The sequence below is a fragment of the Chrysochloris asiatica genome, unplaced genomic scaffold (genome assembly GCF_000296735.1).
Source record: "Chrysochloris asiatica unplaced genomic scaffold, ChrAsi1.0 scaffold00276, whole genome shotgun sequence".
Classification (NCBI taxonomy): Eukaryota; Metazoa; Chordata; class Mammalia; order Afrosoricida; family Chrysochloridae; genus Chrysochloris; species Chrysochloris asiatica.
In genome coordinates, this window is record NW_006408794.1 from 2893517 (window position 1) to 2915683 (window position 22167).

The following is a 22167-nucleotide window of genomic DNA, read 5'->3' on the forward strand; positions in this document are numbered from 1 at the left end:
TAACAGCAAAACAACACCAGTGAAAAAGAAAAAAAAAAGGCTAAAAAGCACTAGCAAAATTAAGACTGAATACTACAGTCTCTAATCACAGAAAAGGGAGAGGAGAGAAAGAAGGAAAAACAATAAAAATTAAAGAAAAAAAAATCTGTAGCTTACTATGAGTATGGCTTTAATGTCCTAAGTTCCTGCCTTCAAAGCTGCCCGAGAGATTCCAAGTTGCCAGTGTTGTTTGTTAAGCTATACCTCAGGCTCCAATCCAACCTTTGGCCTGTTTTGCCTTTAAAGTCTCTTTCCCTCCCTTCAGCCCTCTCCTTCTCTTTCCCATGATAAAAAACAGAACAAAAAGGAAACCGATAATAAAAGTTCAGGGCCTCCGCTTGGACTGAGTATCTGTGCGCATGTGTGGCAGAAGAACCCACCAGTGGTGAGGGTCGGGGGTGGCTATTCGGCTCAGGCTCTCCCTCTATTCACCAGAATGGAGGTGGGCAAACAGTGAGCGCGCCAATTACCAGATACCAACGAAAAAAAGGAAATCAGAACAAAGTAAAACTGACAAAGTATATTGTCCACCTTTGTCCCAAGGTTCTCGGTGTTTTTTCCGTGGTGTTTCTGCTCCCCCTGTTTCGTCTTGCCGCTTGGTCTCGCCCAGTATGTCAGCTCGAGAGGCCCGGCCCAGCAGATTCAAAAGTGCGCCATTTTTTTTTACTTCACCTCCAAACTCCACAAGCTATAAGCCTTCAAACCTTTAAAATATTCCTATCTCTGTGTTTCTGAGTTTTGGAGCTCTGCCCTGGATCTGCTTTACCTGGTATTCTGTGTTATTTCTGATGGCAAACTTCACTGCACCTCCACTCTAGCCACCATCAAGCCCTGCCTCCCGGTATCTTATGTTAAGCTTTTACAATAATGGTCTTATCCAATATTTGTCCTTTTTGTGAATGACTTATTTCAGTCAGCATAATGTCCTCAAGGTTCATCTATGTTATGCGGTGGCTTGCAGCTCCCTTGTTATTTTTCAGGGTGGCATAATATTCCATGGTGTATATGTATCAGAATTTGTTTATCCTTTCTTCCATTGATGGCCACTTAGGCTGTCTCCATCTTTTTCCTATTGTGAATAGTGCTGCAGTAAACATTGGTATGCATATATCTACTCGTGTTCTGGCTCATATTTCTTGTGGCTTTATACCAAGTAGAGGAATTGCTTGATCATAAGGTATTTCTGTTTCCAACTTTGTGAAGAAGTGCTTTACCATTTTCCAGAGTGGATGAACCATTTTACATTCCCAGTAGCAATGTAGGAGGGTCCCAGTGTCTCCACATCCTCACCAGCATTTATTGTTCTCTGCTTTTTTGAACTTTGCTGTTATTGTTGGTGTGAGATGATATCTCATTGTTGTTTTGATTTGCATCTCTGATGGCACTTAACAACAACAACAACAATGGCTAATGATCGTGAACATTTCTTCATATGTTTGTTGGCTACCCAAATGTCTTCCTTGTTTTAGTGTCTTTTCATGTCCTGTGCCCATTTTTAAATTGGGGTATTTGTCTTTTTGTTATAGAGGTGTTGTAGTTTCCTATAGATTTTAGAAATTAGTTCCTTGTCTGATAAATTGTTGCAAAAGATTTTTCCCTGTGGGCTCCCTTTTTACTCTTAATGGTAAAATCGTTTGATGCAGATAAGTTTCCAATTTTTAGAATGTCCCAGTCATCTATTTCATCTTGTTTTTTGTGTGTCATTTTCACAGTGTGTGGTAGTGTGTGTGTGCCCTGTATTAGAACCCTAAAATGTGTCCCTGTGTTTTCATTGATAACCTTTATAACTCTGGGATTCACATTTAGGTCTTTAATTCATGTTGAGTTAGTTTTTGTGTATGGTGTGAGATAAAGGTCTTGTTTCAGTCCTTTACTTATCGATATCCAGTTCTGTCAGCACCATCTGTTGAAAAGATTATCTCCTCCCTATTCAGTGTTCTTTGGCCCTTTGTCAAAGTTGGCTGTATATGGATAGGTTAATTTCTGGATTCTCCATTCTATTCCATTGATCTATGTATCTTTCATTGTACCTGTACTAGGCTGTTTGGACCTTTGTAGCCATGTAGTGAATTTTGAAATCAGGGAAGGAGAGGCCTCCAATTTTGTTGTTCGTCTTTTGTTTTTGTTGTTTTTCTTAAGCAGTGCTTTGCTTATTCTGGATCTCTTTCTTTTCCATATAAAGTTTGTAATAATTTTTTCCATCTCTTTAAAGAATGTCATTGGAATATGAATTGGGATCACATTATATATGTAGATTGCTTTGGGTAGTATTAACATTTTCACAATGTTAAGTCTTCTATCCAGAAGCATGGTATATTTTTCCATTTTTGTAAGTCTATTTTGGTTTCTTGTAGTAGTGTTTTGAAGTTTTCTTTGTATAAGTCCTTTGTTTCTCTTGTTAGATTTATTCCTAAATATTTCATCCTTTGGGTAGCTATTATAAAATGGGATTGCTTTCCTAATTTCCTTTTCAGCACTGTCATTATTAGCAGAGAGGAATCTGACGAGTTTTGTATGTTGATCCTGTACCCTGCCTGCCACTTTGCTGAATCTTCTAATGAGTTTTAGTAGTTTTTTTGGTTTTGCTGAGCCTTGGAGTTTTCTGTGTATAGGATCATATAATCTGCAAATAGAGTTTTACTTCTTCTTTGCCAATTTGGATGCCTTTAATTTCCCTATCTTGCCTTATAGCTCTGGCTAAGACTTCCAGCACAATATTTAATAGAAATGGTGATAAAGGGCATTCTTGTCTGGTTCATGTTGGCAAAGGGAAAGCCCTCAGTTTCTTATTGAGAGTGATGTTGGCTATTGGCATCACATACATGCTATTCAATTTCTACTTTGTTGAGAGTTTTTATCAAGAATGGATGTTGGATTTTGTCAAATGCCTTTTCTGCATCAATCGATATGATCATGTGGCTCTTTTCCTTTTTTAAAAAAATTATATGGCAGTTTACATTGATTGTTTTTCTAATGTTGAACCATCCTTGCCTCCCTGATATGAATCCCACTTGATCATGCTGTATTATTATTATTATTTTGATGTGCTATTGAATTCTGTTGGCTAGGATTTTGTTGTGAATTTTTGCATCCATGTTCATGAGGGATATTGGTCTATAATTTTCTTTGTTAGTGATGTCCTTCCCTCGTTTTGGTATAAGGATTATGCTTGCTTCATAAAATGTTTTAGGAAGTTTTCTACTCTTTTCTATATTCTGGAGTAATTTGAGTACAATTGTTGACAGCTCTTCCCTGAATGTTTGGTAAAACTCACCAGTGAAGCCTGTCTTAACTGACCTGGTTTTCTTTTTTGGTTGGGAGTTCCTTGATGACCTGATCTAATTTATTTATTTGTTATTGGTCTGTTCACGTTTTCTCTTTCACTCTGTGTAAGTTTAGGTAAGTAATGTTTTTCTGAAAATGCATCCATCTCCTCTAGATTATCAGATTTATTGGAGTACGACTCTAACTAGTATTATGTTGTTACCCTTTAAATTTCCATTGGTTCTGTTTTGACATCACCCATGTTTTCATGACACAAATAACATACATAGTGTGTGTCATTTATTTTGTTAGGATTGCCAGTGGTTTGTCAATTTTATTAATCCTTTTGAAAACTAACTTCTTGTCTTGTTGATTCTGTAGTTTTTGTTTTATATCTAGTTTATTTCTGCTCTAATCTGTATTATTTCTTTTCTTCTGGTGGCTGTAGGTTACTTTGCTGGTATGTTTCTAATGTTGGAGATGTTGTGCTAATGTGTTGATTTTGGTTCTTTCTTCTTTTTGGATGTGTGCATTTATTGCAATATTGTCCTCTCAGCACTGCTTTTGCCATGTCCCAAAGATTTTGGTAAGTTGTGTTTTCATTCTCATTTGTTTCTAGGAACTTTGTGAATTCATCTTTTATTTGTTTTACTACCCATTAGGTTTTAAGCAGGGTGTTTTTCAGTTACCATGTATTTGAATTTATTTTCTTGGTCTTCCTGTTGTTGATTTCTTATTATAGCATTGTGGTTTGAGAAAATGCTTTGTAGTTTTTTATGTTTGTACATTTGTAGGTCTGTATACTTATGAAGGTGGTGTTTCCATCTGTATAATCATTCCTTGAAGAAAATTGTGCACTCTTCAATTTATATCACATCAAAAATGCCAGTTTTGGCATCCTCGAGGGACTCAAATTGTGTTCCTTTGGAATGTAATTTGAGTTTGGGGAACAAAAAGAAATCTGAAGTGTCAAGGCTGTAGGATAAATAGAATAGGATGTTCCCAAGGAAATTCTTGTAGAACAGCCCTTGCTATCTTCGAAAAATAAACAGATGCATTGTTGTGATGGAAAACAATTCCTTGGCACAAGTTTCCTGGCCTTTGTTCGCCAATGAAATTACCTGTTTTCTTAACTTCTAGCAAGCCCTTTGTCCATCAAGAAAATCTGTCAAGATTACCCCTTCGGGATCTTAAAACAAAGTCACCATATCCTTCTTAGTTGACCTTTCTGTTTTGAATTAAAGTAGCTCAACAGATCCCCTCAGAAGCCACTGTTTGATTGTACCTTGTTTTGAAGGCACCCTAACAAGACTAAGACAAATGAATTTCTGAGTGAACTTTTCTGCAGTCATTCACTGATCACACAGACATGTTTAAAATGTTTTATTTGCAATAAACATGTGCATATATGAACTGACTGGCTTGAGATGTATGTACTTTTAGAGTCATGGTGTGGCAATGTAGGGTAAGCATTGGACCACAAAGTTGGTTTGAACTGCAAGGTTGGTGGTTTAAACTCTCCAGTGTGCTCCTGGAAAGTCTATACAGAGTTGTTCGAGTCAGAACCTACTTGACGACACTTAACAACAACAACATATAAATGGGAGCCTTAGTTGTTGTTTCTTAGGTGTCATTGAGTCATTTCCAACTCATATTGATTCTGTGTGCAGTAGAAATTAAAATGCTTCTTTGGTCCTACCCCATCCTCACAGTCATTCCTATCTTTGAGACATTGTTAAAGCCTTGAGTCCTCATTGAGGGTATTGTAGTAATGCTTTTCTACTTACCCTCATATTCTGTAGTTTTAACTACATCAACCTTCTCTGATTTTGAAAATAGTTTTAGTTTCTTAAATTGCAAGCTTCATCACTCAACTATTTTGAATATATTAGCTGTGATGCATATTGCTTCCCATTGCTTCTCATCAAATCTCTTTTCTCCCTAAACACAGTAATTTTTTTTATTGTGAATTGAGTAAAGGTTTACAGAACAAGATCATCAGTTTTCCACTCAGCAAATCATACACTTTAATGACATCTCAATATTTTGATAGCCTCCATGTAACAACACTTTCTCCCTGTGGTTCTTATTTCCATTCCACCCTCCTTCCCATTCCTTCTGAACTTTTTCCTTAGGGAAATGTTGCTCTTTTGATACTGAATGATTGACCATTTCATGGTGAGCAAGTCCTTGTGTGGTGCTGCTACTCTTTGGAAACCCTATACAGGGTCTCTGTGGGTCTGAACGGACTCGATGGCACTTCACAACAACAACACAAAATACCTTTCTGGTGTTGTTATCCCTCTGTATACTTATTTACCAGTTGGTTGAGAATTGGGTCATGAGGGTGAGTTCTTTCCCAGGTCTGAAGGGTGGTTGGGAGCCACTGTCTGTTTTTTTATATAATTTTGATTATTCTGCATTTTCTCCCACTCTGCCTGGGACCTTCTAATGTGATCTCTTTCAGAGCAGTTGGTAGTAAACACAGTAAATTTCCTATTCTGTCTTCCTATACAATACTGAATGAGCACTAGTGGCACAGTGGTTAAGTGGTAGATTGCTAACCAAAAGGTTGTTGGTTTGAACCCACTAGCCACTCTGTTGGAGAAGGATGCCTGCAGTCTGCTTCCAAACAGATTATATAGTCTTTGAAAGTACATGGGGCAGCTCTGCTCTGCCCTGTAGGGTCACTATAATGCCGAATCATTTAGACAGCTCTGGGTTTTAGGAGTACAATACTGAAACCCCTCAATGAAAAGTTTTGTATCAAATATGCATAGGTCTTATTCTGTCTTAAAAATTATTGATATATTTGTTGCTTATTTCATAGTGTATTATGGTGCTTCCTAATTCTTTGCACACATTATAGAATACACATAATAATAGTATTTTTATTCCACGCTGGAATGAGTAACCTAATGATTCTGCTTTCAGCTAGAAATAATTGACTGAAGACGCTTTCTGGGTTACATTACAGGAACTTGTGACAAATACTGTTGTCTTTTAGTTAGAAAGTTCTTATCAACTGTATAGTGATATGTGGTACATTTGAAAAAGCAAATAATTTGGTTAGATTTGCTGAAGGATTATAGTGGTGAAACTGATATTTGAGTTTGGGAAGTAACTGCCATCAGGGCATTTCACTTTTCTTTTGACTTTGGGGAGCCAGTAAAGGTTTGTAAGCAGAACATCAGGACGTATCAGTGTGGCAGAAAAATATGGACCAGAAATGTGAAATGGAAGAAGAATGTCAGTGTGGGTGGGAAAACTGCTGTGGATTTAAATAAGGTATATCAAGAACAATTTCATTAATACTCAAGGAGATGAAGGAATAAACAATGTTGATACCTGACTAGAGTATTCTAGACACTGGAAATAGTAAGAGCACAAGTACTTGGTGTGTTTAGAAACAATATAGACGTCAGTGTAACTGGTAGTAAACAAGGTCATAGGAATAATGTGGAAGGGGTGGTAAATGCAAGATAAGTGAGGTCGACTTTATCTTTATCTTTTACTCTAAATAAAACAGTCAGCCTTTGGACACTATCTTACTTATGTACTGCTATAACAGATATACCAGATAACGAAAATTTATTCTCTCCCACTTTTTTGTTGTTAAGTGCCATCGAGTCTGGTTCCAACTAATAGCGATCTTGCATAGGATTTCTGAGCAGTGGCTGCTGAATTTGAACCACTGGCCTTGCAGTTCAAACTGTGATCCAGTGATTATCCTACAGTGCCATGCCTATTTAGGATAGAAATCTGAACTCAGGACTCCACCTCTAGGGGAAGGCTGCTGTTTTGTTTTTTTTTTTAAATACTGATTGTTATAGAAGGTCCTTATCTACAATGTCTAGAATACTCTCGTCAGGTATCAACAATGTTGTTCATTCCTTCATCTCCTTGAGTATTAATGAAATTGTTCTTGATATACCTTATTTAAATCCACAGCAGTCTTCCCACCCACACTGACATTCTTCCATTTCACACTGTGTTTTCTTACCCAGCTTTCAGGGATTACTGTACATGGTTGTTGTTGTTAAGTATCCTCGGGTCGGTTCTGACCCATAGCAACCCTGTATACGGTTACCAAGGAGCAGCTGGTGAGCTTGAATTGGTGACCTTGTGGTTGACGTTGACTTAGCAGCCCAGCACATTAGCCTACAGTGCCACACGTAGTGGGAACATCATGAGATGAGTTCTGGCTGTGTCAGTTTTTGTTACTTCTGAATCTAATTTCATTCCAAGTATGTATAAGGAGTCCTGGTGTGGCGCTGTGGGTTAATGCACCAGACTGCAAAGCCATTTGAACTGCGCGGTCGGCAGTTCAAACTCACCAGTTGCTCCTCGGAAACCCTATACAGGGTTGCTATGGGTCGGAACCAACTTGACAGCACTTAACAACAACAAATGTATAAATAGGTAAGTTTCACCTGTTTGCTCTGCTTCAGTAAGTGAATACCATATTCTTTTCAAGGCACCAACAACCAAGATTTCGGAGTTAAACCCTAATGCAAAAGTATGGGGGAATCATATGCTACATTTGGCAGCAAGTACTACAACTGAAGGCAGTGTGAGTAAAACTTGGGAAGAAATACCTGACCATCCTCCAGATTTCTGCAAAGAGGGTAAGTTATGAGTATGAATCACTTATTAGCAGCATCTTTACTTCTGAAGTCATTGTTTTCATTTTAATCCATCTTTAAGAAGTAATAAAAATTTGTACCATGGTTTGGAACAGTACTTAGGAATCAGGAAATCTTTTACAATCAAATTGAAACATTCAAGTAACTACATGTGTAAGCTATTTTAAAAAAAGAAAAAAATATTTTGCTAACTCTGACTTTTGGCATAAAATTTATAATTATAGGATTGGATGGCAACGGCGATGGTGACAAAAGTCATGAGAATGCTGTGTTACCAGATTTACAGGCATCAGACCAAACAGATATGAACACTTTCCCTCTGGATCACTCAGAATATGAATCTCTGCCTGAAAATAGTGAAACAGGTAATGCTATTTTATCGATTCATTGTCATATAGAGTTAGGGATTTATTAACACTTGCCCTAAACTGCCTCTTATTTGTTAGCTTCTGCTTTAAAGTCAGTCTCATACGGATGCAGAGGTGAAAGGAAGTGGGGAAAGAACCCTGCAGTCTCTGGTCTGGGAGGGCATTATAAAGAATATCAGACATGAGTAGGTCATGAAGATGAATAATATTTAAGCATGCAAAGTAGAAGATTAATTTGTAGGGTGACTTACATCTATACAGAGATAGAAATGTCAGTGTTGTAATCGAGAATAAGATAGTTTGGATAAAGTTAGGAACTTAAAAATGGAGTGTAAGGGTAGATAAGAATTACTGAGGCCAAATTTGAGAGTTTTGGAAACTATGAGGGTTTCAAACTGCCCCTGTAGGGAGTAAAATACTTGAAGAAAATAATTTAGGAAAGGTAAACTTTGAGGGAGTGTGAAAGAATAGCTTGGAGGAAAGAAAATGTGAGCACAAACAAATAAGAAGCTGTCTTTTAATCATCTTCTTCAGACAGTTTTCATATCCTGAAATCCTATTGGACCTTTTAAAAAATGTATTTTTCCATGTCTGTATCTAACTTTTAATTATACGAATGCACTTGTGATCATTGTTTTAATTCCCCTATGGGTTAAATTTTTTTTCCCCAGTGCCGCCTCACTTTCTTGAAAGATTTCAGTTTTTATTGCGTCTATTCCTGGTGCCTTGTTCTTTGTCAGTTCCTTCAATACATCATTGTTTTTCAATGTTTTTGTTGTGAATTGAGTGAAAATTTACAGGGCAGATAATCAGTTTTACATTCAACAAATCATACACCTTGTTTCATTACAATGATTATAATCCCCTCCATGTACCATCAGTTAACAGTATTTCTCTCTATGCTCTTTTTTTTAAAAAACACTCAGGCATATATAATAACTTAAACCCACCAAAGGGCACGTTTTACAAGGCTGACTCCTGGCCATCAGGTCTCAGTTGCTCCCTCTCTCCATGTCCCCATCTCTGCCTTCATCTCTGGTGTTGCTATTTCTATGAATAGGGTCCCGAATTCCACTTGCGCTCTTCTCCCTTGATGGTACTACGGTCCTCTGTTTCTGGACTGTAAGATTAACTACACCCCTATTTTTGTTATAAAACTTCTACCTTTAAAATTGTGACAGTCGCGATTAGTCATGATAACAGTTACTCACTATTGAATCTTACAAATCTTATCCCCATCTCTTTTCACCAGACCCATCTAGACAAGATAAAACTATTCAGTGGGGACTCTATCTTCCCCAACACACTCTTAAACTAAACTCCCACTTTGTGCCTTTATCACCTCCTCATTTTAGGTAGCCAACGTCTAAGTTGCTCGTCCCTATCTACCCTATGTACAGAGGGGATAACACTGATACTTGATGTGAAGACTCCTTCCCTCTCTGTTGGTATTATCAGCTACTACACCCATGAATGTAGGTCACGTTCATCAAATTATAGCAATTTACCCTCGTTTCCATTATTTAAAAAAAATTGTTTTTTTTTTTTTTTTTTTCTTCCTCTGGTCAAGTAGTTCTGATTATCAAGCCGTTGTTCTTGTTCGCCTCCCTTGACTTCATATCTTCTGGATGTTTCACTCTCAGTTCTAGCTACCCTCTGTGGCTGTGTCCTTGTCCATAGGCTCAGATGCCCGCGGTCTCACCACACTTTGGACAAACCAGCCCTTGCTCTTCTCTCACTCATCTCCAGGTCAGCGGAAGTCTATGGATTGTGGTTGAACGCATTCCATTTCTTCATTGCTGCCTTTCCCCCTCTTTTCATTCACCAGTAGACCAGTGTGGTCGTCAGCAAGTTTATACGCCTGCTCATGTGTTCCCTTTGAGTTTCAGTCTTGGAGGGGAGGTGGGGTTTGTCCTGAAGCAACTTGATTGCTTGCCTTGATGGCTTCCCAGTGAACAATTTGCTTATTCTTGTTGTAGCCAATCATACTTCCATTTTTTTTTTTTTTTCCTGCTGATCTTTCTTTGAAGATATAACTTCTGTTGCTCTAACTGTTCTAGGATGGTCTGCTTGTCCTTGTTAGTGGAAATGTCCCACCTCAGAAGGTGTTGAATAAGATCAGATCTAACGTTTAAGGTTTTTATTCTAATGAGTGGATTGGTGCTCAGTCTAGATCGACTTATTCCCCACCCCTTAGTCAAAACCCTTCTCCTTACTCCACGCAGTGTGCCTGGTTTTCTGTGAATCATGAAGTTTCCCAGTTGAGCTGGTGGGAACTGTTTGCAGAGCTGTGTAACAGTGAATATTGTTGCTTTTATTCCCTTCGGATGGTTCTTTCCTTGGCATTGGGGTAGTTTCAGCACACCTATATATTGACCAGAACTCAGTGTCTCCTTGATGGGGAAACCCTCTACAGCCCTCCAGATTTCTCTCTTTTGTTTATTCTGGTTCATAGACACTGTAACCACCTTGATTTTTCTCCATTGGATTTCACTTTTGCCTCAGTAGCCTGGAATTTCTCCCATGGTATTAAACCAGGACAATCATAATGCTTCCCTCACCTAGTGTTATGTATCTCAGGGACCACTGTTCTCTGCTGCCTGATGCTGTATATGTTGACAACTTGTTTCATGTATTTGATATTTTTGGTGGTTCTAAAAGGGACTGTGAATTCAGTACCTGTTATTCTTACCCTGGCTAGAAGCAGATGATCTTGTGTTTTATTTGACTGTGAAAACTAAAGCCATCAGAAAAACATTTCCGCAATCTAGCACCACTAATTCTAACAATCCATGTGCCAGTGAACTCTTTTTACGCTATACTAGATCTTGTCTTTTCTTGAGTTCTCAAGGTTTTGGCTCTGTTATCCCCTTTATCTGCTATATCATTAATTTTTTTGCTTTATCAGTGCCTTTATTATACTAATGCTGTTTCATTTCCCATCTTAAATGAAACTGTCCTTGACAGCATGTCTTCCACTAGCAAAATTCTTCAATGAGTTGACAGTACTAGCCAACTATGTCCATTCCTTTACCTCCCATTCTTTTTTAAGTTCAGTCTAGGTAACTTTTGCCTTCACCAATCCTGGTGTGGGGAAGCACATTGGCTCCATAGGATAAGCATTGGGCTGTGAACCACAAGGTCTGAGTTTGAACCCACCAGCCGCTCCCCAGGAGAAAGGTGAGGCTTTCTGCTCCCTTGAAGATGTAAAGTCTCATAATTCCTACACAGGGTCCCTGTGAGTTGGAACAGACTCGAAATCACTTTAACAACAATAATTTTGGTATGGTGTGCTGTAGGATAAGCTCTGGATCGCAAGGTCAGTTTGAACCAAACTGTCAGCAGTTCAAATCCACTTGGCACTCCTCAGAACCAACTCAACAGCACTTAACAGCAACAACACCAAAACTGCATTTGATAGGTCACTAGTGACTTTAGTGTGGCCAGATCTAGTAATGAGGATGAAATAAAAGAATTCCACCCACCTCTTCAATCTGAAATTGATCAAACAAGCAATCGAGATGTATTGATCATTACTGGTTCTTGGAATGAAAGAGCGGAAAAAAAGAGAAAGGATCAATAGGTGGAAAATGTGGTGGCCTTGATGATAGAAGTGATGCTGGAGATCTCATGATAGAATTCTGCAAAATCAATGATGTATTCATTTCAAATACTTTCTCTGGACATCATAAGAGATGAATATACTCATGGGACTCACCAGATGGAATACACAGAAATCGAATTGACTACATCTGTAGAAAGGGACGGTGGAAAAGCTCCATATAATCAGCCAAAACAAAACAATGGGCAGATTGTGGAACAAACCATCAATTGCTCATAGGCAAATTCAGATTGAAGCTGAAGAAAATGAAAACAAGTCCATGAGAGCCAAAATAGGACCTTGAATATATCCCACCTGAATTTAGAGATCATCTGAAAAATAGATTTGATACATTAGACACTGAAGACCGAAGACCAGAAGGGTTGTGGGATGACATCAGTAACATCATACAGGAAGAAAGCAATAAGTCATTAAGAAGGCAAAGATCAAAATAGATTTCAGAAGAGACTCTGAAACTTGCTCTCCAGCATAGAGATGCTAAAGCAAATGGAGGAAATGAAGAAGTACAAGAGCAGAACAGAAAATTTCAAAGGACAGCTCGAGAAGACAAAGCCAATTATTACAACAAAATGTGCAAAGATCTGGAGTCCGAAAACCAAAAGAGAACATGCTCAGCATTTCTCAAGCTGGGGGAACTGAAGAAAAGATTCAAGCCTTGACTTTCGTTATTGAAGAATTCTTTGTGCAAATTATTGAATGATGCAGAAAGCATCAAAAGAAGATGGAAGAATATACAGAGTCACTGTACCAAAAGGAAATGGTTGATGTTTAGTTGTTTCAAGAGGTAGCATATGATCAAGAGCCAGTGATACTGAGGGAAAGAAGTCCAAGGTGCATTGAAGGAATTGGCAAAGAACAAGGCACCAGGAATTGATGGAATAAAAATAGAAATCTGTCAAGAAGGTGAGGCGGCATTGGAGGCACTCAAACTCATCTATGCCAATAAATTTGGAAGACAAATGTCTGACCAAATTTGGAAGAGATCCATATTTGTGTTCATTCCAAAGAGAGGTACCAATGGAAATCATCGGATAATATCTTTGATATTCCATGCGAGTAAAGTTTTACTAAAGGTAATACAGAAATGGCTGCAAGCATACAGAGAACTTCTAGAGGTTCAAGCTGAATTCAGAAGAGGCTGTGGAACGAGGGATATCATTGTTGATGCCCGAAGGGTCTTGGCTGAAAGCAGAGAATATCAGAAAGATGTTTATCTGTGCTTTAATGACTACGCAGAGGATTTTGATTGTGTGGATCATGACAAGCTATGGAGAACATTGCGAAGTATGAGTATTCCAGTACACTTCATTGTACTCATGAGGAATATGTACATGGACCTAGAGGCAGTTGTTCAAACAGAACATGGGAACGTTGAATGGTTTAAAATTAGGAAAGGTGTGCAACAGGTTGTATTCTTTTACCATACTTATGCAACCAGTATGCTGAGCAAATTATCCAAGAAGCTGTGTTATTTGAAGAAAATCTTGCCATCAGGATTATAGGAAGATTAATTAACAACGTGTGATATCCAGGTGATACAACCTTGCTTGCTGAAAGTGAAGAGGACTTAAAACACTTACTGATGAAGATCAAAGGCCACAGCCTTCAGTATGGATTGTATTTGAATGCAAAAATCCTCACCACTAGACTATTAAACAACATTTTTATCAACAGAGAAAAGACTGAAGTTTTCGAGGACTTCATTCTTCTTGGATCAACGATCAACACTCAGAGAAGCAGCAGTCAGGAAATCAAATGACATATTGCATAAGGCAAATCTGCTTCACAAGACTTTTTTAAAAAGTTTTGAAGAGCAAACATAACAGGTTGAAGACTAAGGTGTACCTGACCCAAGCCATGGTGTTTTCAGTAACCTCATATGCATGCGAAAGCTGTACAGTGAATAAGGAAGACTATAGAAGAGTTGATGCATTTGAGTTATGGTGTTGGAGGAGAATATTGAAAGTACATTAGGTTGCCAAAAGAACAAACGTCTGTTTTGGAAGAAGTACAGCCAGAGTGCTCCTTGGAGGCTAGGATGGCCAAACATTGTCGTTCATACTTTGAACGTGTTGTCAGGAGGGACCAGTCGCTGGAGAAGGATACCATGTGTGGTAAGGTGGAGGGTCAGAGAAAAAGAGCAAGACCCTCAACAAGATGGATTGGCAAAGTGGCGGCAGCATCAGTAGGCTCAAGCCTGACAATTGTTAGGTTGGCCCAGACCGGGCAGTGTTTTGTTCTGTTGTGCATAGGGTTGCTTTGAGTTGGTACCAACTTGATGGCACCTAACAACAAAATGTAGTAGTTACTTACCAGTTTTTATCTTAGTTAACATTTTTTAGCTGAGGAGTCCCTCCACTGTGAAACTTTATTTTCTTGACTTCCTGTCTTCACATTCTACCAGGTAGCTTCTCATCTCACTGACTGTCTTCCCAGTTTTCTTATTCTTTTTCCTTGCTTCTAAATCTCAGAATGGTGCAAGGTTCAGTCCTCTTTACTATCTGTATATTCTTTGAATGCATCTCATCCAGTCTCATTGCTTTTAAATACCACTTGTAACTTGAAGTATCTAAATTATTTTATATTCTTGTATTCGTTTCCTAACTGATCTTGCTACTTTCCATCTATGGCATCATAGTCTTTTTCATCATGGAACCAAATAGTTCCAAAATGTAAATTATATCTTATAGATCGTTGTTCTCAACCCAGAATTAAGGAGTTATATAGTAGTGTAGTGGGTTACACTTTGTACTGCTAACCACAAGGTCAGTAGTTCTAATCCCATGGCACACAAATTCCACACACCTCAACCCTGAATTGGTTTTCTGTCATGTTTAGGTTAAAATTCTAGTGTCTTTACTGTAGTCTGCAAGACCATATTTGATCTGATCCACTATCACCACTCTCCTTCCCTTCCCTCTCTGTGGCCTCGTTACTTTCTCCTTCACTCACTCTGCTGTGCTTGTCTCCTATTTTATTTGTGAGAGCTGCTTAGCTGTTACCTCTTAAACAAGACCTCCTCTGACCATTCTTTCTAAAAACCATCATTCATTCTATTCTCTTATTTGAATTTCCTTTGTATCAATTTCTGACTTATGATAGTATATGATTATTTAACGCTTTATTCTCTGCTTTTCCCGCTTGAAATTTGGCCTCCTGTTAGCAGTGATTATGGTTTTTTTAGGCGGTACTGACTAACTGTTATGGTGTGGCACTGTAGGATAAGCACACTGGGCTGTTAACAATAAGGTCAGTGGTTCAAACCCACTCTCCACTCATCGGAAGTCCTATGCAGGGTCGCTGTGAATCGGAACCAACTCAATGACACTTAATAACAACAACTTAGTAAATAGACAATAAATATTACATGAGGTGGGTTGTGAAGGTGACAGGTGGGATGTGAAGGTGACAAGGAGAGAGCTTTCCAAATGAAGGAACGAATTCATATTTTGTTTTTAAGTTGTAATAGCTTTATTAAGATATAATTTACATTGCATGTTGTAATTTACCCCTTTAAGATATGCCGTTTTAGTGTATTAGATTTTTAGTATATTCACAAGAGTGTATAGATACCATCTTAATTCAGTTTTAGAACCTTGTGTTCATCCTTCCAGAGAAATGGAACATTAACATTCATTTCCCATTTCCCTAGTTAGGCAACCACTGATGTATATTCTTTCTTGCGGATTGTGAACATTTCTAGTTTCACTCATATTATATATATATATATCATGTGTCAATGCTTCATTTCTATTTTACAGCCCAGTAATTGTCGTCTGCAGTCCCTGGGTAGGACAAATGGTCAGTACAGTTGGTTGCTAACCAAAAGGTTGGATGTTTGAGTCTTTAGCTAGAAGCTCCTTGGGAAAAAAGCCTAGTGTGGTGTGTGTTGTTGTTGCTAATTGTCATCTAGACAGTTCTTAATGATAACTATCCTGTAGCGGGTTTCCAAGGAGTGACTGGTTGGTTTGAACCACCAACTCTTTGGTTCAAAGTCCCCTGCTGATCCTATAGTGCCACACCAGGAGTCCTGGTGATAAGTGATGTGGGATGGGCTTCAAAAATTTGGTGGAAAAATTGAATTAAAAAACACTGGAATGTTTCCACTGAGAGTCCTATACAGTACAATTGTATTCTGACACACATGAGGTTACCTGGAGTCTGAGCAACTTGATAACAACTGTTTTTTGCTATTCCAGTGGGTGGGTGCTTACATTGCATTTTTATTTAACAGTTGGTGGACATTTGAGTTGTGTCCACTATTTTGGCTAATATAAATAATGCTGCTAGGAACATTCATGTGTAAGCTTTTGTGTAGACATTTCTTTGTTCCTAAGTAATATTGTGTGTTTTGGTATATGTTTGCACTGCAAGTTAGAGGTTCTCTCATTCAATAATTTCTACACATTGCTCAGTGAACAACATTGGCTATGTAGTTTTTTGTTTTGTTTTTTGCCAAGAGCTATTTCTAATTTTTAGTCCTATTTGATTTTGTTTGTGTTGTTTTCCAGGTGTTAAAGCCTTACATAAACACAGACATGACTTGTCTTGTTCTTGTTTCTCTCCTGCTTTGTCTTTGCCTTTTGGTTTTTTTTTTTTTTTAACTTTTAAAATGTTTGTACCTTATTAGACTATTCTGTAATTTGTGCCATGCTAATTTAGGAGTCCTGGTGTGGTGCTATGGGCTAATGCGCCAGACTGTAAAGCCGTTTGGAAACTACAGGGTTGGCAGTTCAAGCTCACCAGCTGTCCCTCGGAAACCCTATACAGGGTCGCTGTGGGTTGGAACCGACTCAATGGCACGTATCAGCAACAATTTAGATAAACGCATATGAAAAAAAAGTTCTTCATTATTAGCATTTCAGAATGTTTAATTCCCTGATGCCATCTTAAATAGAGGTGCCCAACATTATTAAAATACCTGTTCACATAGCATCCAGAATGTTTTGTTACAGCAGAGTGTGGCAGTTAAACTAAAACCTGCTTCCCTTTATTAGAAGACATCAGCTCCACTATACCTTACTATGTGTAAGTCATATGCATCTTGTAACCATAGCTGTATAAATTATTGAGGACCATCATCCACCATACCGTCCATTAACATTTTTCATTTCCCCTTGATGATCTGGTTTGTTTAGTACTCTCTAGTAAGAACTCTGTAACTTGGCAATTTCTCATGTGTGCTCTGACTATCTAGAGACATAGAGGCAAATGAAAGACATACTATAGAAATGAAAGAAATTTTTATAGTCTGTGTTTTTATAGTTCCCAATTTTTTACCTATATCTGTTGTTTCCTTCTTTTGATTCTTTCACTGATACCTTAGTATTGTGTTTTAATGTCTTTGTTCCTATAGGCTACTTGGAAATTCTTTGTGAAATGAGGCAAGGAGTTAAATAAGCGTAGTATATCCACTATTTAGAATCCTTGTGTGGCGCTGTAGGTTAATGCGCTGGACTTCAGGGTCAATTTGAACCACAGTGTCAACTGTTCAACCTCACCAGCCACTCCTCAGAAACCCATACAGGGTCACTGTGGGTTACAACCAACTCAGTGGCACTTAACAACAACACTAACAAGTTATTTTGAGATTAAAAGTCACTCTAAACTTTTTTGTTTGTTTGCTTTACTTTTTTTGGTCTGTGTTTTATTTATCAGGCAAAATAGCATTTTTCTTATAGTTCTTACACTGTTATATAAGTTTGGGGGCTTCAAAAAGTTGGTGGGAAAGGGAACTCAAATATAATGACTTTTTTTACAAAATATTTTTACCCCTCCCCCGTATGTCTGTACGTGTTTATATGTATGTTTTATCTGTCTGCCTGTGCCTGCCTACCTACCTATCAGTCATCTATTGTCATTGTTGTTAAGTGCTGTCAAGTTGGTTCGAACCCATATAGCAACCCTTTATAGGGTTTCTGAGGAGCGGCTGGTGAGCTTGAACCGTCGACCTTGTGGTTCAAACTGACTTTGCAGTCCATCACATTCACCCACAGCACCACACAGTACTCCATATACTGAAAGCATAAGAATTGCAGTAACAAAACATCTAGTTGATGAATTTTAAGCCTTGTTTTCCTAAGTTGATCATTATTCTTATATAGGTGGAAATGAGTCTCAACCAGAAAGCCAAGAAGACCCCCGAGAAGTGCTTAAAAAAACATTGGAGTTCTGCTTATCTAGGTAAAAATCATAGTAAATTTTCTAGCACTTAGTATCTTTGGTATGATGCATTGGTTATTATTTATAAATGTTATAAATTTGGCATTTTGCATGGAAGGAGATAAAGTGTATGTTGATAAGAAATGTTGAATATCAAGTAATAACCTTTTGACATGTTAGGGAATTCATTGTTCCCTGAAGTTTAGTTCACAGATTAATCTTGATTAATATTATCTTTTGAAATACTAGACCCCACCCCGAACCTACTGAATCAGCATCTCTGAGGTAGGACTGTAGAATCTTTAATCTCACAATGAGATTCTTAAGCACACTAAAGTCTGATAGCAGTTTTCCTATATTGTTTCTCAAAATATACCAAACATGTGCAGCAGCAAAATTGTTTTACTATGTAAGTCATAATATTCATATTTTTAGTAACTTTTTCCTGAATAATTTTTCTCTTTAAAAGATAAAACCTTTGAAATTCAGACAGCAAAATGGGATATAGAAATAGATTGATTTGGGTAATTTTCTTTCAAGTGTGAATATAGCAGAAATCTCACCTCATTGATTATGCTTAGAATTTTTTATCAGTAGTGATGTTTTTAGGTGTTTTCTCTGTAGTCCTTAACATTAGAGTTGTCTGATGAGAACTTCTGCAAAAATAGTGGGGTTGCATGAAGTTGGTGATGAGGGTCATGTTCTTCCTTCCATTTTCATTTATTCACAAATTATTACAAAAATGACATTCCTTAAGATTGAAAAAAAGATTCTGCCCATAAATTGAAAAATATAGTTCTATGCCATTCACAAAAACTTGCCTATCCCTTGCTTGGCCACAATCACCCTATGTTAAAGATGGCTAACCGACATGAGGGAAAACAAATCAATTCTATTGAACGTCAAGATTGAGAGACATTGTAAGAAGTCCTTCTGAAACCCTTTATTGTATTCAGTTTTGAGATGTTTTCGAGAACCTTGTTATGTATAATACACATTGTTTTATTTATGAGAACTCATGAGAAACATTTATCTTAGTGCAGAACACCAGCAAACAGGTAATATTCACCTAAAGTATTGCTTGCTTTTGGCCTTAGCAACTGTGGATAATGTTACTGCTCAATTTTCCTTTTTTTTAATGATGGCTGCAAGGAAGGAAGGACAGTAAGATTTGCAGCATCTTTAACAAGTGTTCCAGACTGTACAGAATGAAATTTGAGTATCAACTTTATCCTTGTCCTTTCTTGTTCAGTGTGCTGGATCTGTTAAAATTTTCTTTGTATAAATACACTGCTCAAAAGTAACTTAAAGAAACTACATTTTGTAAAATAATTATTCATTTTTATTTGGGAGTGTGGTGGCTGTGTAGGATAAGTACTAGACTGTGAACCATAATGTTAGTGTTTCAATTTCACTGGCTGCTCCGTGAAAGAAAGATGACACTTTCTGTTCCCAAAAAGGCTTAGTCTCAGAAACCCAATACAAGGTTGCTGTGAGTTAGAACCAACTCAACAACACTTCACAAAAACTTTCAGTGTATAATGCGTTCTGTCTTCCTTGCCAAATATATGAAAAATTTGCCTCTGAACATAAAGGTAGTAAATAGCATAGGGTTGGAAATTGGATATAATTGTAAGCCGTGCCATGCCACACTAGTATTGTATGTGAAACTAATAATTGCTGTAGATAAAGCTTCCTTTTACGGAAGCATTAATTTTTTAAAAACAACTCTTTTCTTTCAACAGGGAGAATCTTGCTAGTGATATGTACCTTATATCACAGATGGATAGTGATCAGTATGTGCCAATTACAACGGTAGCGAACCTTGACCATATAAAGAAACTCAGCACTGATGTTGATTTGATTGTTGAAGTACTAAGATGTAAGTAAATAATCATTTAAAATGAATCATATTTGATCTTTACAGCATTTTTTCCTGTCAGTATTTCCTTATTACTATCAGTCTTTAAATGAGCCCTGATGACGTAGTGGTTAAATGGTTGACTGCTCACCAAAAGGTCAGTTGTTCGAACCCACCAGCCAACCTGCAGAAGAAAGATGTGGCAGTATGCTCAAGATTTTAGGTTTGGCTACTCTGTGGACCATTTCTACTCTGTCCTATTATAGGTTCAGTATGAGTCAGATGTGACTCAATGACAGCGAGATTTTCTTTTAATGAAGATTTAAATCTATTCCATTAAATGCTCAAGTATTTGAAGTTAAATTAAATCTTGCATTGCCTTCCATTCCTCTCTCACCATCCCAAATTTGAAAGTACTGATTGAATCCGTAATTAAAAACTTCAAAAGCAGACTTTGTTGTTGTTGTTATGTGCTGTGGAGTTGGTTCTGACTCATAGCAACCCTGTACAGGGTTTGTGAGGCTGTATGCAAATCTTTATGGGAGCAGAAAGCCTCATTGCATACTTTAATAATGACTGTAGGTCATTTGTGTTAGAAAAGGAATCTTTTTAATGAAGATTTCAAACTTAGCTGTTTAGTAAAATTAATCATAATTATTTTGGTTAAAGTAAAATACATTTTAATCAGCATTCTTGCATCGATAAGACTTTTCATCTTTCAACTTAAATTTTGTTGAAATGCAATTGCATCTTGCAATTATATCTTTCCTTAAAAGATTACTGTAATGCAGTTCTTCCTTTGTCATTTGGCCACATCAAATGAATCTTAACATTTCATCAAAGATCTACAAGAATTTCAGGAAATACAGATACTTAAAGTGTTTTTTTTTGTGTCATAACTACATGGGGCCTTCCAAAAGTTGTGGGAAAATTCCATTATCTTTTAATTCATTTTTTCACAGACTTTTGGAAGGCCCCTTATATATAGCTTGATTGTGTCTTGGTTTGCTTTACAGAGTTAGGCTTTTACAGCGTTTATGTTTTATTTAAAAGAAAACTACTTTATTGAGGCTTAATTGATATTTAATAAATTGCTCAAGTTTGTGATTTGGTAAGTTTTGACATATTTAAATTCCCTTGAAACCATCACCTCAATCAAGATAATGAATGTATCCATCAGTAATACTGCTTCCCACCCAAGACTGCATAACTCTGGAAGAGTTTTATATTAAATGTCTTATATATTGGATTTCGTTTTTTTTTTTTTTTTTTAACTTTTTGTTTTGAATTGAGTGAATGTTAACAGACAAGATCATTAGCTGTACTTTGAAGCAATTCTATGTTTTGTTTCATCTAAATGATTGTAAGCCCTCTCTGCAAAAATAATTGATTTATGCATATAAAACAAAAAAGTATATTCATTTAAATATCCGAAGGACACATTTTGCAAGCCAGCACCTAACATTATTTCCCCTCATTTACCCATTCAGGCTTTGTTTCAATCCCTGTGTCACAGAACACTCTTGTTCCAAGATTGTAAACATCACTGTTTACCTCTGTCCCATTTAGTCAATGCACACCTCCTACACTCTTCCCTTATTCTCATTGTTCACCTGCTTACCCACCTTCTTGTGGATTGCCTTCCACTCCTTGTGTATAGCCCTCCTCATCACTTAAACTCTTATAAGATAATGGTCCCATATAATATTTGGCCTTTTGTGGTTAACAATTTCACTCAGTATAATTGTCCTCAAGGTTCATCCAAGTTATGAGGTGCTTTGCAGATTCGTCGCAATTCTTCAAGGTTGCATAGTATTCCATTGTGTGTGTTTACCAAAATTTGTTTATCCAGTCTTCCATTGATGGGCACTTAAGCTGTCTCCATCTTTTTTTTTTTTTAAAGACATAATCTATTTTGTTTATTTTTTTGTTGTTAAAAATATACACAACAGAATACAGCAATTTTCACATGTGACATTGATTACATTCTTTAAGTTGCGCAGTCATTCTCATCCTCCTTATCTGATTTATTCTTTCTCCATTAGCACAAACTCACTACGCCCTAAGTTTATCTAAGTTTTCAAGTTGCTATATGATTCTATATGGTCACTTAACAACAACAACATGCAGTTGTTTGTTTGTTTTTTAATGTTTTATTGTGAATTATATCATAGTTTACATGGGAGAACATTAGTTTTACATTCA

The 22167-nt window shown here is 37.2% G+C and overlaps 1 protein-coding gene across 1 annotated transcript in view; it reads left to right on the plus strand.

The window, feature by feature from the left end:
• The window catches only part of LARP4B (La ribonucleoprotein domain family, member 4B), a 98737-nt gene that overhangs the window by 43232 nt on the left and 33338 nt on the right, over positions 1 to 22167 (plus strand). Inside the window, exons 3-6 of the mRNA XM_006874420.1 lie at positions 7781 to 7931; positions 8174 to 8314; positions 18044 to 18122; positions 19847 to 19983. Coding sequence (XP_006874482.1) covers positions 7781 to 7931; positions 8174 to 8314; positions 18044 to 18122; positions 19847 to 19983 — 508 coding nt within the window. The remainder of the gene's footprint in view (positions 1 to 7780; positions 7932 to 8173; positions 8315 to 18043; positions 18123 to 19846; positions 19984 to 22167) is intronic.